The 15,133-nt window shown below is 44.2% G+C and overlaps 1 protein-coding gene across 1 annotated transcript in view; it reads left to right on the top strand.

Moving 5' to 3' along the window:
* The window catches only part of GRHL2 (grainyhead like transcription factor 2), a 104,449-nt gene that overhangs the window by 66,441 nt on the left and 22,875 nt on the right, over nucleotides 1-15,133 (top strand). The window contains exon 9 of the mRNA XM_074944016.1: nucleotides 5,302-5,460. Within this exon, the coding sequence (XP_074800117.1) occupies nucleotides 5,302-5,460 (159 nt within the window). The remainder of the gene's footprint in view (nucleotides 1-5,301; nucleotides 5,461-15,133) is intronic.

The following is a 15,133-nucleotide window of genomic DNA, read 5'->3' as shown; positions in this document are numbered from 1 at the left end:
CATTTCTGTATACTCAATATAGATAATGTGTTTTGTTTGTCTTGTGAGCAGTGTAGGATTTATGATGGCCTTACCTATTCATAGCCTTGCTAAAGCTACATCAAATTCCATTTCACTGGGGAAGGAAGACATTAATTATTAATGATTAATTATTGTTATTATTCTTTTGTATTACTGTAGCACCTAGGAGCCCCAGGCCTGGACCAGACCCCCATTGTGCTAGGGGCTGCACAAACACAGAACAAAAAGAAGTCCCTTCCCCAAAGATTAGTCTTTTTCAAACTTTTTTTTTTAATTTAAAGTTGGAAGGAATAGACATTTTGTATTTGAGGACTGGTACCAGAACTTCTGTAGTATTAGGCTTGGAGCCAGGTTTAATAAATCATCCCTCTGTATATGTATAAAGAGGATAATAAAACAGCTTGTGGTAGCAAGCAAGGTTGAAATTTCTTTGTATACAAATGGTTCAGTAAATATGCAGATGGGATTAAGGGCAAATGGCATTTTTATGTAGCTGCTGGGGTGTGGTGTGGGTTAAGGAAGCTTCAAAAGAGAAATGTAAACATTCTCTGGAGACATTGGTATTGAACTAAATCAAAGGCCTTACCTTTGTATAGGATTTATAAGGTAATGCATGGCAAGAGAAACTATAAAGCTGCATTTATGGTATATAAAAGCGATGATGGGATTGATTTTTCTTTTTCCAGTGAACAGACATGTAGTTTAACTCTTTGATGTCACAGTATGGAATGTGGTGTTTCAAAAGCTGAAGACCGATCAGTCCTCTAAAGAACGGAGCTCTGGGGATAGACTACATATATTGGCAGCGATATATAGGGAAATGGTTGCACAGGGTTTAATTTTTTGCTGTAAAAAACTGCTATCAGTTCTTTTTAAAATGATGAAAACAGGAAATGCAAACAATAATAAAAGGTGTATATGTTACAGATTTAATGACTAAAGACCTTTACAGTGTATAAAACAGGAGATTGAGGTAGGAGTCATGTTGGCTGGATTAAATGATAAAGGGGAAATTAATCCCTGAACCTTCCATTCTCTCCTGGCAGGTAGCTGTGTTTTTTTTTTTTTTTTGTCTTGTACAGCACTAATTACCCTGCCTTTGTTATCAAACGATAAGTAATCCTCATAATTGCTGCACAAGAGAGGAACTCCTCCCTGAAAAGAGGTAGAGATTTGGGCTATAGGTTCCCCATATGAAACAATATAGGCTGGTCTCAGTTTCTTATTTGTTTAGGCCAGTTCTGTCAGCTTCTCATGCATCAAACATTTCTCCAGTTTAATTTTTCATTGTCAAAGTGCAGTAGCTCAGGTGAGCAAATGGATGAAATACCACGACTGTCTTATTGCTCAGACGTGTTCCTCACATCCAGCAGAACCCCAGCTAAAGTTCTCTCGGCACCAAAGATACAACCACGGCTCTTTCCTGGTTGCAGAACATAGTTAAGGTCCTGTCTACACTACATACTGGAGTCGTATTTGTAAACGAATTGGGGGTCAAGTGCCTGTAGTCAGAATCCCAAATACAGTTGTATATGGAATATTAGACAGGACCTTCGGAAAAACAGCAGTACTGCTATTATAGCTTTTTCCAAGTCTATGTTGTCTAGCCATATGACTCCACCATGGAGGAGGCCAGGGCAAGAAGGCTCTGGGACCAAAGAGTATCTTTGAATGTGACACTCTTGTTTTTCCTGACTCCCGACTGTCAGTGTGTTAGGAAGAATGGGCCTGGGAGCCTGGTATGATTTTTTTTGCACCCTTTCATGGCTAGTTGCAAAGTGTGTTCTGCTACCTCAGGAGAGGCTGTTTGCACTCTCAGCCTCAGACAAGAGTAAGGTTTACATGGGTGTTATACAGGGAAATATGGACCCCACTTGAAGGGGCAACTGAAATCACTGTTGGTCAGAACAGCCCACATTCCTTAGTCATTGCCTCAGGGAGTGGGGAGATGAGCATTGGGTCAATATTAGGAAGGGAAAGGAGAATCTTCAGTAGGTTAGTTGGGTTCCTTTCACTGCAGAGAGATGCTACAATAACTATTATGGCCAGAGCTAAATTCTTCTAGAGGGGAAAGGAGAGTAACAATGTAGGAAGTCAGAGGAAGCTATAAGGGAGAAGGATGGTGCTGTAGAGGATTACAGGCTGGGTGATCCAACAGAAGAGGTTCAGCATGTTCTTTTTCCATGTTGTTGCTTTTCACCTCATACCAAATTCCAAATGTGTCTTCCTCTGTTCCCAGGAACAGCATATATGGGATGGTGTGTAATGCATTTTAAGAAGGGATCAAAGCTGGAAGCTGAATTCATAGTTATCAATAGGACAAGTGGAAAGACTGGAGTATGGTTCAGCTTTTATGATTTCGTAGAACATATATAACAGAAAATGCATCTGCTTTAGAATTTAGAATTTGTTTGCCAAGAGCAATTCTACTGTCTGGAGCAAAATAGTCCATGTTTCAAATTCTAGTCCTGCTGCTTGTGGTAGTTTGATTTTTTGTTGTGCTCTCTGCTGCCTGCCTACCTACCAATCTATTTCTAAAGCATCAGTCACCATGGTATCTAAGTGCCATCCTGTCTAGGGCCAATCAGTGGAGTCAAAAACTCTGTAAAAATTGAAAATGTGCTGATAAATAATTTAAGGACTCCCCTGAGCATTCAAATAATTAATGACTGGTCAGACAAGTTTTCCAGAGGCAAACCCCAAGGGAGCACCTTGTCATCTTCAGTGATGTAAAATAAAATAATAAAATAAATTCCAAGAAGCTGTATAGTCTTTCCACCCTACCATGTTGTAAATTGCTTTTCCAGATCAAAAGCCTGCTTTAAAGGGAAGCTAATAGAAAAGTGTTCTGAGACACAAAACTCTTCTGAAAATCAATGATCTGTGTTAATTCTAATCAACCTATCTATCCTCATGGTTCAAATGAGACAACATTAAGCACAGTATGCCAGTCCTCACCTTCATATATGTGCCATGAATGTACAACCATTGACCATTGGAGTGATGAAATATCACTATGCAAGATTAAGATATTGAATTTTATTGTGTCCATCTATTATTTTCATTAAATGATATCTGTCTCTGTAACAGGGATCTTTGTAATGTTACAGAAAAATGAAAGACCGTTGCAACTGCTAGCCTATCTTCTCTGATATCTCTTACTATTTCTCCTACCTCCAGAAATGTAGGCCAGAGAGAATACACAGTGAAGGAATTGGATAAGATGGGGGCAGTGCTTTATGGCTCATGTGAGCACACTGTGTGCTTCAGAGTGCCTCAATGAGCAACCTGTTGAGCAAACATGAAGTGCAAATGTGGCGTGGGTTTCCCCTCACATTTTTAATGTTGCGTTCGGTTCCTTCCGGTGCAAAAATATAGACTAAAATATAGCAGGACCAGATTCTCACCTCTTATGGCCCTTCACCACGCTCTAGCAATGTAAAGCAATGTTTACGTTCTCTATAAGGCACTGTCAGAACAGTGTAACAGAGACTTAAGGTAAATGAGCGTAAGGCCCCCTGTGTTTCCAAGAAATTTGCACCCATGTCCACCCCTAACCTAGGGAACTGGATAGGCTGGGCTCTAAACTGAAGCAGAATAGCAATATCTGTTTCAAAATCAGTTTCAGCTAGGGCCCTTCCCTGATGCCTTCCCCTCATTTCAGTTAAAGTTCAACTACTTGATTTGTAAATGCAGCAGTGTGATACAATCAAGTGCAGAAATGCTGCTTGCCATTAGCTCAGTCAGGCAAACAAGCTTTGCCAACTCCATCATAAACTACCTTGCGGTAATATTAACTCCTGCAGTTAAAGTGCCCCTCCCCCAAAAGCGACACCAGCACTGCTCTTTTCTCTGGATGCAAACTAGCACAGAGATATGAGGGGCTGGACTTTATGAAAATGTTCCCTCTTAAACAAAATTCTTTCCTTTTGTGGGTGGGGAGAGGCCTCTGCAATTCCGTGATGTCTCTAATTCTTATACCGTCCTGTGGATTCCCACCGCCTACAAGTCTCTCCTCTGCACCCTCAAAGTCCCACGGCAACAGCCTGTGTCCCTGCAAAGTCCCAGGACTTTGGGCTCTCTATGGAGACCATCAAAGCTCTTCCTCTAGGAGTCAGTAAATTTTACTCCAGAAGGTTTCATTGCCATAACTTAGGTAATTTGTTTTGGCCGTTTTTCTTTGTATCCTCTTAGTATAAAGTGCTTAATTTTCGTCTATGGGAAAGAGATCAATCTAATCAAGTTAAAACATAATCAGCACAAACGAATAAATGATGCACAGGTACTTCAATGGGAAATAACTAAAAGCAACTGGATTTTTTAGTATCACATTTTTCATCTTTAAAATCCCATGGGGGGTATTCTGGATTGGGAGAAATCAGTGTTTCAGAGCAAAACTAATAATTTATTATTTGTATTGTGATAGCACTTAGGAATGCCAGTCATGCACCAGGACCGCACTCTGCTAGTTGCTGTCCAAACACGGAACAAAAATATGGTTCCTCCCCAAAGATCTTACAATCTAAGTATAAGGCAAGAGATAGCAGGTGGATACAGGCAGACAGACCAGGGGAATACAAGTACACAAGACAATATTCATCAGCACACCAGCTGCCTAACTGTTCTCAAGTTTTATGTAAACTTTATGGCAAAGAAGAGTGCTAAGAAAGGATCGGAAGAAGGAGAATGAGGCAGCTTCACAGATGTTTATGAGGAGTTTGTCCCAAGTGTTTGGGGCAGCAAGATATTTTTGTTTTTAAATTAACAATGTGTGGGGATAAGCTGTGAAAGTAAAGACAAGTAGCTTATGTTTGATCAGCAAGATTTCGATGCAGCCTGGGTGTAAGAGGTCTGAGTCAAAGATGACACCCAGGTTATGGGTCTGAGTGACAGGGAGCATGTTGGTCGTGTCCACACGATGGAGAGGGCTTGGGGAAAACACTGGGGGCTCTCTTTTGGCCATGTTGAGAATGAATTGATAGCTGGACATCCACAAGGAGATGTCAGCGAGATGGGCCAAGATTTTAGTTCAGACTGAAAGAGACAGATGCAGAGTAGAGAGGTAGATTGGCAGCACTGAGATAGTAGTTGACTTTAATAACAGTATCTTTTTTGGATATATGGTTTGTGTTGGTTTGGTTTTTAAATGAGATGACCTTTGCTTTAATCTTTGCCAGACATCTCCATAGGTCCCAAGTGTCCTATGTTTAGTAGCAATTTCAGAATAACAGTTTGCACAGCATTTTAATGTAACTTCTGATCTGCATCTCTCTGCTTCAGATTTTCATCACGGTGAATTGCCTGAGCACGGATTTCTCCTCTCAAAAAGGAGTGAAAGGGCTTCCTTTGATGATTCAGATAGACACATACAGCTACAATAATCGCAGCAATAAACCCATCCACCGGGCCTACTGCCAGATCAAGGTCTTCTGTGACAAAGTGAGTGAAGATGACATTGTGAAAGATGGAGGGAGCCCATATCCAAGGTCTCCTTTTTCTCTTTTAGGTGCTTGCTATCACCAATATTTGGAGTGGCTTCTCCCCTCTCCTCGTATGGGTTGGGCCTGGGTTCTTTTATTTTTTCTTGGTGCATGGAGCCTCCACACAAAGTGACTCCTCACTGTGCCCTATACACAGGGCTGCAGTCCCTTGAAAAATCAATGATAACCCTACAAGCTGGACAGGAGTGTAAATCCCAGGACACAGGGGACAGTAAGGTAAATAATAGCAGCGCAGAAACACCCCTTCAAAAATAACAGCATAACAAAGGGAGGGGGAACTTTACTGGGAACAGGAACATAGGATCTGGGGAAGGAAGGGATTAAGGTTAACTAATAAACATTTCTAAATAAACCATTTTCTGCCTCCTTATACTCACAAACTCCTCCGACCACACCTCATCCCCTGACACCTTAGCGAGGTTAGCCAAGGCTGCATGTGCCGAGATGGAGAGCTGCAGTGCAGTGGCATTAACCAGCTTAACCAGAAGTCACCTTACTTTTACTTCACCCCTTGTTGGACAGGGTCCTCTCCTGATTCCAGCCAGGCTTGCTGGTTTCCTGGTCTGAAATTCTCCTAGGGTCTTGGCTGGCTGTCGGTAGCTGTCGCTGTGCCTGGATGTTTTTCACAATAGTGCTGCTGCTGCTTGATCCAGGCAGTTAAAGTCTCAGAGCATGCAAATACCCTTCCAGGGAAGGGAGAATTCAGCAGGAACTCCCTGAGCTGCACTTTCTCTCTCCCAGCTCCAAAACTCAACAGAAACCCCAAAACCACCTTTCTTTGTCAGTCTGTCCCTTACCCAGTTTTGAGGTTTTGAGGCCTGGGACGTGCAGGAGCTCAAACTGGATGATCACAGTGGGTCCTTCTGGCCTTAATGTCTATGAGTCTATCCACTGTGGATCAGCTTCAACAGGAGAGACAGAGGGAGACCCATATCAGAATTTCCTATAACTCAGTAGTTAGTGCACTCTCCTGAGCGGTGGGAGACCCTTATTCAAATCCTTTCTCCACCTCTGGCAGAGTGGGGCAATTAAACCTGATCTCTCACATCCAAGGCGAGTGCTCTAACCACTGAGCTAAAAGTTATCAGATGGGCACCTTCTCCAGCCAGATTTTGAATGGGCCCTGATCTGGTGGGTGTGCTCAGAGGCAGGGGTGTGCGCAGGAATTTAAAATTTTACCCCTTTGGGAGGGGCACGTTCTGTGCCCCCACCAAGGCCCAGGGTTGGAGGAGCTGTCAGCTCTCGCCGTGGCCCCCGGGGCTGGAGGAGGTCACTCTCCCCAGCCCCTGCTGGGGCCAGAAGGAGCTCGCTCTCCTCCCTCCACTGCAACCCAAGGGCTGGGAGGAGCTCACTCCTTCCCCACACTGTGGCCCTGGGGCTGGAGGAGTTCTGTGTCCCTGACAATTACCTGCTTGCCCCCACTTGTGCACGCCCCTACTCAGAGGCTGCCTACTGGAGCAGGCCCTGCACGCGACTTAGGCTGGTGAACACGTATCTTCCCCTCGTTCATGAATTGCTCTGGGGCTGAGGCAGGAGACTGGCATCTGGACACTTAGAGGGAGGCAGCAGTGCACGTGCAAAGAGACAGAAATTTAGGTTCCGAGGGAACTTTTACCCTGAAAACTTAGGTGCCAAGTGAGTCTAGGTGCTTACAGGGTTCAGCTGGAGTTTTGTGGATTATAGTGGAGCCTCAAACTGGAATTTAGGCACCTGAACAAATCTGAGATGTGGGCACCTAAATCTGGCAGTTGAGTACCTAAGTACCTTTGTGGATCCTGCCCTAAGTGACTTAGGCACCTAAGTACCATTGAAAGTCAAGGGGTCTCAGGCAACTAAATCATCTAGGTGCTTTTGAAAATGTTACTCAGAATTCTGATTCCCATTTTACAGACGGGGGCAGAAAGTTAGAGGCACGCCAAGCCACAGGGAGTCAGTGTTAAAGTAAGTGTAAGATCTCAAGCGCTCCAGGCTTCTAGGCCTTTCCTCAGATCACGATAGCATTCCCTCTCCTTTTATCCACGATCTCCCTCTCAAATTCCCCCCTCCTTCTAGCACCCTCTTGGCAACAAAATCTTTGAAGGCTAATCAGGCAGTTTTATGAGTGGAGAAAAAATGTTGAAAGTAATGAATGTAAATGTATGCGCTGAAGTCATCTTAAGGCCTAAGTGCTATATTTTTAATTGTAACTTTGAATGTCAAATATTTACAGAGATTTAAAGCTACAGCTAGCTGTTAAAAGCTCAGTAAATATCAAAGGAATGAGTGTTTTTCATCTACCCATTTTTAAAAAGCAATTAGAAAAATCTGAACTATTAAAAAAATTAAAAAAGGAAGAAAGACATCTAGAGCACAACCTCAGCAAGGGTGACCTGCAGATTTGAATTATAAATGTTCATTACTTTGGCTATCTATCCACCTAATTGATTCTTCACATTTCCAGGCTAGGAAGCAGGAAATGAATGCTGAGACATTTAATCAAAACCTTCTTAAAGTAGGAGAAAACATCACGAGGGTAGTTAAAATGTTACACACATCAAAACTATGTTAAAGGTGTGGGCTGGAGAGCTCAGGGGGATTGGGAACAGGATATAAAACCTTTTAACTGTAGGTTGTCCTAAAGACTGATAATGACTGAGATTCATCCCTCTCTGAAGGATGTTTAGCGGCCTATGTGAAATGATTTGATGGGGTCTCAGTCCAGTTCTTAATGTGCAAGAGTTCACTTCACTAAACTCAACATCACCATTGGTGTTCACTGGCACTTTGTGTAGAGATTGGGTCCTGATTCTCCGCTCTGTTACGCAGGTATAAATCAAGATTAACTCCACTATGGTCAGTTTGAGTTACACTGATGTAAAATGCTTGTAAGTGAAAGGAGAATCAGGTCCCAAGTATTGGTTGGGCAAGGAGATTCAACTACCCTCTGTGCTCTCTCCTATACATACATGTGTAGTCTCATATTCACCTGGTTACCTCCTTCAGCATCAATCTCCTTATGAGATTTGATGGACAGGCCTGGCTTCTTTTGGTTCCCACCTCCCACTCAGCAGAGTGTAACTTCTTTATTTTCTTCCCATATGAATTTAGTTGGCAGTGCCTACACCCTCCTTGCTCCTTTCTGGCAGGTCACCAGGTCAGCTTGGGAGAAAAATTCTAAGCACTGGGAAATCCCCACTTACTTGCCAGATAGTTGGAGACACCCAAGAAATAACAAACACATAATATATATATTCAACAGAGTAATATGGGAAGAAAATATAACATAACAGGGTAAAACATTACTCTCAGGGTCACAGCTGCCCACACTGATAATATCCAGGAATTTCCCTAGTCCCGTGACCTGATAGAGCAAAAGTCAAATTTAGTGTCCCATTGGTATGTGTACGTCGTAGGGGCCCTTGATGACCTGTGACAATGATATCTTCTGTAGTCCCAAAGCAACTTGGCTGATTGGGTTCAGTACAGCCCACAAAATGCACACATGAGATAAGGTGGTAAGTCCCTCGACAGGTTTAATAGGCAGCAGGAAGTAAAATCCCCCAAGCCTTACCCCTCAGCTGGAGGACACAGTTCAGGGAATAGGGGTTCCCCAAACAATTTCCCGGACTAGCTAACTAAAAGATGGTGCACTCACAACTCCATGAATGGACTTTGGACTCCTCAGCAACTGCAGAGAAACTGATGATCACTGCTCTCAGGAACCCTCTTCCTGCAGGAATGAGGCTGATTCTGTTCCCGAGATTTCCCCTCACCACTAAGGGATGCAAGGCTCAAGGTGCAAATTATAATAACTCAAACTCTAATCTCCTGCCCTAGCGCTCAGATACACTCACAGTAGGCAGGCAGGCAGGCACGAGCAGCAAGAGCAGCACTTGCCACGTGGCAGCTGTGTTTATCTCGGAGCTGGAGGGCTAACCCAGTCTGGCTGGGTAGGGAGGTGTCCCAACAGAAATCAGAATTCCATACACTGGGAGTTACCTTGAAGAGGGAAAGGGCCAGGCTTATGGCTATTGCTTCCAGGTACCCAGAAGCCAGTTCTCAGGGGAACCCTGCATGCAGGCCTGGGACTCAGGAGCTCACCCCACAGCCAGTCCTTCCCTTTCAGTGGCTGGCTCCAGATTCCTCCAAAAATGGCTTCTCCCCACTCACAACTCTCCTAGGGGCAAGTATCTCACTTCCTGTTGGTCAGGCTACCTCTTCTTCGAGGGCATTTACTTGTCAATCGTTTGACTGTACTCCCCCCTCCCTGCTTTCTCTCAGGCACTGCTCCTCCTTTGAACAGGTGCACAGGTGACCATCCAGGCACCCTTCTACCACCCCCCACCTCCCCGAGCCAACAGGGGCCCCTATAGCTCAAAATATTCTCTTTCCCTCTTGGTTGCTCAGCAGACTCTGAGTCTGCCCTTGGCTCCCCTTCCAAGCAGGGATAGCGCTTCCCCGTGAGTGACAAGCACACAGATCCAGGAACCAAGTAAGCTCCTTGGGGGTTACAGATGGTCATTCTGTGCTTCTTTCAACTGGGCAGCCAGACCTTCCTGAGGATTTAAACTGACTGTTTCAGAGTGACGGCAGACCAAAGTACTCAGTGGGGATTGCAGCAGCAGCCAATGCCCTTTGCATCCTGCTGAGGCAATCAGAGAAATTCAGGCAGCACAAAGGAAGAAGAAGAGCCAGATACGAGCTGATCAGAACAGCAAAATAGACAGAGATACTGTATTTTTACTACCAACAGTCTAACTAGAGCTTCTCTGGCTGGGTTTCTCTTACAATTCAGTTATGCACCACCTAATGACACAGAAAGGAAAGGAAGAAAAGGAAATTTCTTTGTGCCTTTTGTTGCTCCTTTCCAGGATTAACAAAAAAATTACCATGAAAACAGTTTTTAAAAAGATAAACACACAACCCCTGAAGTATTTGCAAAACAAGCATTGCAGCATCATGCTGGGGAGCACATAGCCAGAAAATGAAAGTGACTAGAAAGTGATTGGGTTATTTTCGTTGTCCAAATAGGGGGAATTGCAAAGTGAAATTCTCCTTCCAGCATAAACAGTGAGACGCAAATACACTTTAATCATTTACGGCAGTGGTGGACAACCTGCGGCCCACAGGCTGCACGCGGCCCGTCAGGAAAATCCACTGGCGGGCTGCGTGACAGTGTTTACATTGACCATCTGCAGGCACGGCTGCCCACAGCTCTCAGTGGCCGCGGTTCGCTGTTCCTGGCCAATGGGAGCTGCGGGAAACGTCGGGCCACAGGGACGTGCTGGCCGCCGCTTCCCGCAGCTCCCATTGGCCAGAAATGACAAACAGCGGCCACTGGGAGCTGCGGGCGGCCGTGCCTGTGGTTGGTCCATGTAAACACTGTCTCGCGGCCCAACAGCCAATTACCCTGACAGGCTGCGTGCGGCCTGCAGGTTGTCCACCACTGATCTGTGGTGGTGTTTGTAAAATAGGGAAGAAAACATTTAAAATGCTTTGTTTTTTAGCTGCCAGTGTTGTTGTAAATAGCTGTCTGTGGTTACCATGCCTCTTCAGAGCCCGTGGAAGTCTAATATAGTAACTAAGCATACGTCTACACTACAACAGCACAGCTGTGGCACTGCAGTTTTGCTGCTGTAGTGTGGACACTTCCTACGTTGACAGCAGGGTTTTTTCCATCGATGTAGGTAATTAATCTCTCCAAGAGGCCATAGCTAGATCAACAGAAGGAGTCTTCTGTCAACCTTTCCACATCTACACCGGGGGTTAGGTTGACCAAATAATGGCCATAGGGTGTGGATTTTTTCACAGTCCTGAGTGATGTAGCTAGCTAGGCTGACCTAAGTTTTTAGGTGTAGACCAGGCCTTAGTCAAATCACAGATAAATGTGGCTAATTTTGAAGGCAAACTTCTAATTGAATGAATACACTATAACTGAAACTCAGTATCAAAGTACTATAAGAAGAATCCTCAAAGAAATAAAATTATATCCAAGAGTACATTTTATGTACAGCAATATTATTTACCAAGTATTGCCTTTCTTTTGCATATCAGCTATGTAGGATCTGATCTAGCTTGTCCTTTACTTGAAGCATAACGGTAAATGGTAAACATGGCAAAGGCATAACTGGTGATCCCTACATATTCTCCAGTGCTTTGTCCCTGGTGTTGTCCACCAAGTACTCTTCAAACAACCTGTATGGAGTTTCATTTTCCTACATGTTAATCCTGCTACCCTTAATGCTCCTTTACCGTATGCAGAACATTCATGCCTTCTTATCATAAAATGATGTAATTTTTAGGCCTTAATAAAATTACATAGGTTGTCAGGGAAACTTGCCACCAAGTCTATTTATATTCATGAATTGCAATGTGCTTTTACCACATAGAATGGTAGAATTAGGGCTCCAGAAAGGTTTGATTCTTTATGTTACAGTTCTGTTAAAATAGTTGAAGAAGCATTTGACTCAGGGCACTTTGTTCACAGTACAATACTATGTTTTCCATAGGCGTCAACTCCGTGGGTGCTCTGGGGCTGGAGCAGCCACAGGAAAAAATAGTGGGTGCTCAGAACCCACCAGCTACCCGCCGATCAGCTGTTTGTGGGTCCTGCCGCTCAGTTCCTCCTCCTCCCCCCAGCACCTCCCACCCACCACCGATAAGCTGTTCAGTGGGGGCAGGAAGAGGCGGAGCAAGGGCAGGGTGCACTTGTGGGAGGCTCGGGAGCAGGGGCGGGAAGAGGCAGAGCAAGGGTGGGGCCGTGGGGGAAGGACTCTGGGTGGAGCGGGGATGGAGTACCCCTGGGGAAAGCTGAAAGTCAGTGCCTGTGATGTTTTCTTCCAAAGTCAAGAGGCCTAACCCCATATTCCTTACACTGATTGCTGTTCCTATTCTTCCCCCGCTTTCTACTTTGACACCAGCGCTATGGGTGGAAATGGATTTCCCTTTGTACATTATTACAGTACATCAACCTTCAGTGCTAAGTAGAGGAAATGTGGTTTCTGTGGGCTTGATCCTGCCATGCACTGAACATTCTGGCCTGGTCCAGCAAAGCACTTAGCCACATGCTTAACTTTGAACATGGGAGTATTGCCCAGTAGGTTACAGTTTTAATTACTTTGCTGGATTGGGGCAGAGTGCTCAGCACCTTGCAGAATAGAACCTTTTATGAATTTCAGATTTTGGGGGGCAGACATACATTTCAGATAATCTGAAATTCACATACAGGGATTTGCCTGTATTATTAATAACTAGGGGCCTACCAAAGTCACGGTCCATTTTGTTAAATTTTACAGTCAGAGGATTTTTAAAATAATAATTTTCATGAGTTCAGCTGTTTAAATCTGAAATTTCACGGTGTTGTAATTGTAGGGGTCCTGACCCAAAAAGGAGTTGTGTGTGTGGGTGGCGGGGGAGGGGAGGTTTGCAAGGTTATTATAGGGGGTATTTTGGTCCTGCGACACTTACATCTGCACTGCTGCTGGCGGTGGTGCTGCCGCCAGAGCTGGGCAGCTGGAGGGCGGCGGCTGCTGACCAGGAGCCCAGCTCGGAAGGCAGAGCTGCTGCCAGCATCAGCACAGAAGTCAGGGTGGCATGGGATGGTATTGCCACCCTCACTTCTGCGCTGCTGCTGGTGGGGTGCTTCCTTCAGAGCTGGGCGCTTGGCAAACAGCCACCACTCTCTGGACGCCCAGCTCTGAAGGCAGTGCAGAAGTAAGGGTGGCAATACCGCAACCCCCTAAAATAACCAACCATTCCCCTTCGGGTCGGGGCCCCCCAGTTTGAGAAACGCTGGTCTCCCGCATGAAATCTGTATAGTATAGGGTAAAAGCACACAAAAGACTAGATTTCGTGGCAGGAGACAGGATTTCACGATCCATGACACATTTTTCAAGCCACAAATTTGGTAGGGCCCTATCAATAAATAACAGAAGAAGTAATGAGCATGTTGCTGCCATACAAAACTATGTTACTGTGCTTGTCTGGGTGAATCCATTCAGAGAAAAAGGCCAACAGCATTAATGTTACTAAGAAATAAAGGTATATGGGCCAAAAGCTCCAAAATCACATATGGATCCAAACTTCCGCCAAATAGAGGAGTTTTGGAACAGACATTATGCTTCAGGACCATGTCTCCAAAGAAGGGAGGGAGCCATGGTGGAAATAATCCAGCCTATGTTGTTGCTTTTTGGAATTATGACTGTTCATCCAGCTAGCAATAGAGGGAGAAAATAAATCTAGTAAGGGATGCACATTCATTTATATGATTTATCTGGCTATAGCCTGGTTTTTAGCCCAACATTTCTGTGCTGAGGACTGTTTCCACTACAGGGAAGCATTCAGTTAATATTAAAGCTCTGGTTTATCCCATATCAATATTAGAAGATTCAGCCACAGAAATCCACCATCAGGAACTGTATGCTCTGCTAAAACTCCAGCCTGGCTCATTGTCTCAGCATCTAAAGCAAAGACAAGCGGAACAGGTCTGATTCACCACTGCTTTGAACTTTGTCTCATCAATGCCACTTCTGCTAAGCGAGTGCAGAATGCTAACAAATCAGAATAGTAGTCAGTTTTTACATTCATTTTGCATGCATGTAAGTGACAATGCAAGGTGCAAAGCAATGGAGAATTGTACCCAATGATGTGCTGTTAAATAGCTGGTTCATTTCAGTGGTAGGCAAAGTTACTCTTGTTGGCTCAATCCTGCAAGGTGCTAAGTTCCTAGGCCCTATCCAATGCTCACTGAAGTCAATGGGAATCTTTCAATTTCTTTCTGTGAATGTTGGCTCAAACCTTACTGCGAAGTGTTGAGTGCCCTGAACTTCTAATGAAGTCAATGTATTTGTAAAGCACATTTGGCGCCATCTAGATGAATGGCACCAAATCAATGCAAGCTATATAGAAGAGAGGCCTTTTCGGAAACTGTCTCCGTCCTTGAAAGTTTGGATGTCTTATCTTGACACCAGTAACATTTGGCTTAAAAGGCAAAGCCTTCCCAGGCTCCGACCTTTCAGAAAATATTAAAGGAAAGCACTACAATGTATGTTGTTTGTAGTGTGAGAAATATCAATTAGGACAATGGGGGGAAAACCACCTCTTTTACAAATAATTGGTTCAAATTTGACAAGTGGACAAAGTATATTGAGAAAATGTTTACATGCTGAATTAAAAGAGCCAGTGTTGAGTTTTAGCCTGCTGATGTTGTAAGGACAGAATTTGAAGGTGCACGGCCAGATTCCAATGAAATCACTGGTTACTCTGGATTTATACCTGTTATATCTGAGATCAGAATCTGCTGTGCCATTTTCAGTCGGATTGTAACATTACGGTGGAACTGAGCTATACAGCTGTTTTAGCCCCCTACTTTATATTTTGAACATTTTCAAAACTTTGTTTAACCATTTGTCCATTCACTAATAGTACTAGTGGAACTGCGAGGAAGGAGCCATTTGAGTGCCAGTGAGCACTCTATGGCTCCTCCATAGGTCTTCCACTTGCAGCGAGTATGGAAAAATCTATTTTAATAGTCAACTGAGTGGAAACATAGGGGCCATTTTGAGTCTATATAGGCGAATTGCTGTGCTCTCTGCTACCACTCATTTTCAGTGTGCTTACATGGCCAATTTTTA

This window comes from Natator depressus, chromosome 2 (genome assembly GCF_965152275.1).
Source record: "Natator depressus isolate rNatDep1 chromosome 2, rNatDep2.hap1, whole genome shotgun sequence".
NCBI classification, from domain to species: domain Eukaryota; kingdom Metazoa; phylum Chordata; order Testudines; family Cheloniidae; genus Natator; species Natator depressus.
This window is presented reverse-complemented; position numbering and strand designations above follow the sequence as displayed.